The sequence below is a fragment of the Sparus aurata genome, chromosome 9 (assembly GCF_900880675.1).
Source record: "Sparus aurata chromosome 9, fSpaAur1.1, whole genome shotgun sequence".
Taxonomy (NCBI): Eukaryota; Metazoa; Chordata; class Actinopteri; order Spariformes; family Sparidae; genus Sparus; species Sparus aurata.
The window spans coordinates 24633702-24639701 of NC_044195.1; the positions used below are offsets into that span (position 1 = coordinate 24633702).

Genomic DNA, 6000 nt, shown 5'->3' on the forward strand with positions numbered 1-6000 from the left:
AGAAAATTAGACGGCTCTCATATCGCAGGAGGGGGAGAGAAAAAAAAAAAAAAGCTCCCTCCAGCTGCACTTGGCTTGGGGGGTGGGGGGGAAGAAGCAGCACACACACACACACACACACACAGACTCACACAAGCATGCATAAACACTGTGTGTACGGGTGAGGGAGGGGAACAAAAAACACAGGATCACAGCAAAAAGGATGCACAGCCAACAAAAACCTGGTGAAGTAAACACATATCTTTGTGCTGAAGTGAACGCACACCGAATGAAAGCACTCACTCACACACACACACACACATGCGTACACATGCGTACACAGTACAGTGTGTGTCGAGAAACATTCACATATTCCCGCACATGCGCACTCGAGCGGGGCACAAAAAAAAAAAGAGAGCAACGTTTGCTGACAGTCTTTCTTACTCTCTCTCGCACACACACACACACACACACACACACAGAGTCAGTTAGCAAGCTAGCGTCAGCCAAGCATATAGCCCCTGCCCCATCAGGGAGTGCCTCTAAACGGGAACTAGGAGTATTAATAGCTAAACCGAGCTGGGGCTGTCTGGGAGGGAGCAAAAACATCACAGGGGTGGAAACAGGTGAATCGATATGTGAAACGCCCACACACACACACACACACACACACACACTGACCCCCGGTGAAGCGGAAGTGGGAGTTTTTCCACCATGAGCTGAAGGGAACACAGATTTTTCTTTGGGGGGGGTGGGGGGGAAGAGATTGGTGGTGGATGGTGCTGATGGATGATCTATTGTATCACCACTCAGTAAATCCAATGAACACACCCCCCTCCCCCCTTTCCAAACTCAAGACCACTTTCAGTAGCCCCGGCACAAGCACATGTTGAAATATTAACAGCAAAAGATCCACGGGGCGCCTTATTTTTGATGTGTGCATTCTCATAATACAACAGCTAAGTTAGACGTTCTGCAGCAGCCACCCCCCCCCTCCTTTCTCACTTCCAGTAAAATATGATGAGGGGAAACCCGATTCACAGCAGATGTACACCGGAATTCAAATCCTTCCAGTGGAGGACACGGACGCAATTAAAACAAAAAGAAACGTTGGGACGTTTTGGATGAGTGAGATGGAGGAGCTGTCAGTCAGTCAGGACAAGACAAGAGGGTCCAGAATCAACACATGGGCTGATCAGCAGAGAGAGAGAGAGACTCACACTCCCAATCTGGACCGGAGGCAGAGAAAGAAACAGGGTGGGGATAGAAAAGTTGTGCGCACATGTGCCTCGAATATCTCCGATCTGATGGCGAACCCGGTCGGAGAGAGGGCTTTGTCTCTCTCGCTCTCTGCAGCCCCGGCTCTGAGAGGAAACGTGGTGGAGGCTGGCAGGCCGCAGTGCAGGCAAGAGCAGGGCGACTTGTGTCTGTGTTAAAGGGTGAAGTGTTCACCTCCCATTATGAATTATTCAAGTGCAGAGTCGCTCTGTCTGATGCTGCTGCTGCTGCTGCTGCTGCTGCTCGCCCAACCCCTCTGCCCCCATTCCTCTTTCTTTCTTTCTTTCTTTCTTTCTTTCTTTCTTTCTTTCTTCTGTTCCTCTTCTATTCTTAAACCTTATATCCCTCCCTCTCTCTCTCTCTCTCTCTCTCTCTCTCTCTCTCTCTCTCTCACACACACACACACACACACACACACAGATTTCAACTCACATAAAGACACACAGCTCTCCTGTGCAGATCCAGGTTGTATAATCTTATATTTCTACACTCTCAAACACAAACCGTGTGTTTCACATCCAACTCCGAATCCCCAAAACACATGCTGTAAAACTGAAGATCTCACTCTTCAGTCCTCAGCTCAGTGTTTACGCACATGACTACAGGCCTGTGGTAGAGGTAGAGAGAGAGGGGTTTATTTTTAAAGGAGGGGCAGGCTGTGTGCGTTTCCAGCACCTTTTGAAAGGTACCATCGCTCACAAGGGCCCATCCGTCCCAGCGGGACCGCCGCGTCGGTGCTCCCCGGGCCAAGTCTCCCCACCGCCGGCTAAAAATACCGGAGGCCTCTCGGCGCCCCGCAGCGGGCCGACATCACACCGCGCAACCACGCAAACTTGCACCGCAGCGAGAGAAAACTTTCTTTTTCTTGTTTCGATTTAATATCGGAAATTACTTTTTTTTTCCTTTTTTTTTTTCAAACAAGCTCTGAAAGAAAGTGAAAATGGACCCGCGCCCCTTCTGTGATTTTCTCAGAGGTTTTCTGTGTTTCATCAAAACTTTTCCCCCAAAAAAGTTTTACACGAGTTAATTACGACCTAATGAATGTGACACACCAGCACATGCTGCTTAAAAAAAATAAAATACAAAAAATGTGGCCAAGATGGGAGAGAAGGTTACAAGAAATATGACCAAACTTGTGGTTTCTTTATAAAAGAACAGGAAAATAATAAACTTCTCCATCGTTGAGGTTTGTTTCCCTGAAAATATCTATATGTTGTTTATCTTCTGTTGTTGACGCGCCTTAAGTCCTATAAAGTCCACAAGTTGTTAGAATTTAATTAATTCCTTAATTTACTCATTTGAGGCCTGAGAAAATCTGTCGGCGGATTTCCTGCAGAACATTTTATGAACACCGATGTTAAAGTACAAAAAAAAAAAAAAAAACAAGCTCACAGGCTGGATCTGATCATCTGCAGCCTGTCGGCACGAAAATAAAGTGAACAAACTGAATTCACCCTTCAGTCATGAACACTGAACGAGAAGAGGACACAGTGAAACCATTTGGGTTGGGTTAAATAAAAAAAATTAAAAGTCACTGTGGTTTGTTATTGCGTGTAATTATAAACTAGAAGTAATTAAAACGGAGACACGTTCAGTGACTCTTTATCCAGTTAGTTAACCGGGCACACACACACGCGACTCTGATCACAATACAAGTGTAGTTTGATTTATTTTTATTCCACAAGAGGAAAAAAAAAAAACCTCCTCTCCTCGTCCGTCACTTTGTAACTTTGAGTTAGTTGTGTGTGCTTGCAGCCTGTTCTGCATCAGACAACAATTCATGCTTATTTTATTTTGTCGATCGTCTCCGGAATCTGAAGCACAGTTGGGTTTGAGGAGCAGGAACATTTGCATCGACAGAGAAAATAAAAAGCTTTGTGCCGGTTCAGAGTGTGTGATTACAGGATCAGATCTGTCTATATGAATATATCTATACAATGTGGAGACGGAGCGGCTCGATACTGACACTCTCTGGCAGATTCATGTGTTGAGAAGGTGAATTCTAATTTAATTGGTCGATTTGTTTTTTGTTTTTTTCACATTGGAACCTTTTTTGCTTTTTTTTTTTTGCTTTGTTGCTTTTGCTTCATACGAACTTGTAAACCGGTGACGTGTTTATCGCTCTCTCTCTCTTTCTTTTTCTATCGCTCTTTCTCTCTCACACACACACACTTATCATATTGTAGATTCTGTCAGGGCGGTGTGTGTTAGCTGTGGTTTTGTTTCTTCTCTTTTTCTTTCCTGTGCTGAGGTCGCTGATACCAAACATCCATCAGCTTTTCAATCTCGATAAACTTCGATCCTGACTATATAAAAAAGAAAAAAAAAGTGATATAATTAATAAACCTAACCAAGTTTTGAGGCAGTTTACAGACGCACAGGAGAGCTTTCAGGTTCCGTTTTTTTTTAAATAAAAGTCACAGTTCTGATCTGCGATATATACGATCTTTGTCTGACACTGGCGAGGCGCACAAAAAAAAAAGGACAACTGCAGCCAACCAGGACGACTTTCGCCCAGAAGACGATAAAACAGAATCAGATCTTCTTCATGATCTTCTCATTGGTCACATCAGCAGTGTAGAGAAGAATCAACCCAACTTGGACCCACTCTGAGGGGGTTTCTTCTGGCGCGGCCTTCGCACCCAAACTCTCCAAACTCGTCCGCCATCATCAGGACGAGCTGTTTTTTTTCCTCATTACTCTTCCTCGCTGTCGTCACGTGAGTCGCAGGGATCAGGGACATTTCATTACCTCACCTGTCTGTCTCTCTACACTGGCGCGACAGAGGAGCCCAGATTACGCATACTTAAGGCTTCATTTAATGACTTTATTGGTGTTAAGGTTTAAACCACTCACATCTGCGTTACAGCCCTTTGTCTCCTCCTTGCAATCAGATCTATTAAGTCAGTATTTGTATTAATTCGTTGTATTTTTTTTTTAAAAAAGAAGCTGAATCAGAGTGACCCGTTACAGAGTGTGACCCATATGTATGCCCCCCCCCCCCCCTGTGGACAGTTTTAACCTTTGCAGATCTCAGCTGCCCCTTCAGCACGTGTGCGACATTCATTTCTTCACTTTGACCATGACAAGTTAGAACTGCAGGAGGTAAAGGTGGCCATGATAATGTTTTTTTCCACTCTTTTGTTTGTGTGTTCGAAGAAAGTTTAAGCTGATCTGTGGCTGCGAGAGGAGGAGGAGGAGAGGCTGGTTCACTCGTTCCAGGGCGCAGCAGAAAGCGACCGAGCCGAACGTGGACCAGTCATTTCTTTCTCTCTCTTTTTTTTTTTTTTTTTTTCAAAATATCGCCACATGCTACGAGCGAGACTCGCGTCGAGAAGAAGAAGGAGAAGAGTTTAAGTCCTCTCTCTTTTAATGAGACATGATTTGAAACACGTTCGTGAATAGAAGAAAAAAAAAGACGCACAGTTTTACGAGGTTCCCCCCTCAGCAGCCCACAAGTCAACTCTTTCTGTGTGTGTGTGGGGGGATGTATTCAGGTCAGACTCGTAAAAAAAGAGACATAGAGAGCGTGTTTTTTTACGCACTGTGCGATTGCGCTCATCTTCTATTTATTGCCTTTAAATCGGCGTGGCTGGAGCGCCGAAGTGGGGCGTCTACCCCCAAATGGATTCTTGGATGAAACGCAAGACAACGGGAGTTTTTTTAACCACGCAGCTCCTGGATCAACTTTTAACACCGTCGGTTCAGGTTCATTTATATATATATATATATATATATATATATATATATATATATATATATATATATATATATATATATATATATATAAAAAAAAACTATTAACCGCCTCGATCGCGAGATTCTACAGCCAGTCTGCCTTGTTTGCCTCCCACTTTCAAGTTATTGTGTCATTATTGTCCTCTCGGTGATTAACATCTCCCGGGTGTCACCTTCACGCGCTCCTGATCGTCTTTTGAATTGTCTTCTTCGTGATATTATTTTTCTAAGGGGGGGGGGGAGCAAGTCCAGCGGCGAGCGCACGGGCACTGTCCGCGACGTGTGCCGTGGCGCACCGCTCACACGCACACACACACACACACACACGAGCGCGCACGCATACAGACATAAACACACATGTCCGCAGACAGACAGAGAGACACAGAGAGACAGATTGAGAGAGAGAGTTCCCTTACCTTCATTGGGGGGGTAGATGACGGTGAACGCGGGGACGACGCAGGACAAAAAAAGAGGTAAAATGAAAAGGAGCGATCGCGGATTGCAATCCATGGCGGCGGATCAGAGGTACATAACTCCATGAAGCCACTGACTGATCTGAGAGCGTCTCCTCTCCACTCAGCTTTCTCCCTCTCTCCCTCTCTCGCTCCGGCTCCCTCCCGGTTGGGGAGGGGTGGTGGGGGCGGGGGGGGGGGGGGGGGGGGGGGGGGGGAGAGAGAGAGTTTTCCGCTGGGTCCTACAGAGTCTGACAGGCAGCACACAACACACACACACACACAAAGAAAAAGAACGCGGCGCGCAAGTTCACCACAGGTCAGTTTAGATCCTTTACCACGGGCTGTCTTCTGGACGTGACTGACAGCCAGTCAGCACATTTCACAGGCAGTTGGAAAAAAAAAACAACAAAAAAACAAAGTTGTAGTTTGATTCATGCAAACAGAGAAAAAAAGGGGGGATATTATAAAACTGTCTGGGAGGAAAAGCGTGATCCACTCTGCTTTTTTGACCTTTTGTTGCGATCATTTGTTCACGTTTAACCAAATATCA

At 45.5% G+C, this 6000-nt stretch overlaps 1 protein-coding gene across 3 annotated transcripts in view; it reads right to left on the reverse strand.

Annotated features, from left to right (window-relative positions):
- Positions 1-5613, reverse strand: part of epha3 (eph receptor A3) — a 116009-nt gene extending 110396 nt beyond the window's left edge. For 2 of the 3 annotated variants that reach the window (XM_030428373.1, XM_030428377.1), the window contains exon 1: positions 5412-5611. In XM_030428373.1, coding sequence (XP_030284233.1) covers positions 5412-5505 — 94 coding nt within the window. In that variant the 5' untranslated portion in view covers positions 5506-5611. Of the gene's footprint in view, positions 1-5411 lie in introns of all 3 variants that reach the window. The other variant, XM_030428376.1, reaches the window with a different exon arrangement.
- Positions 5614-6000: the final 387 nt, after the last annotated feature.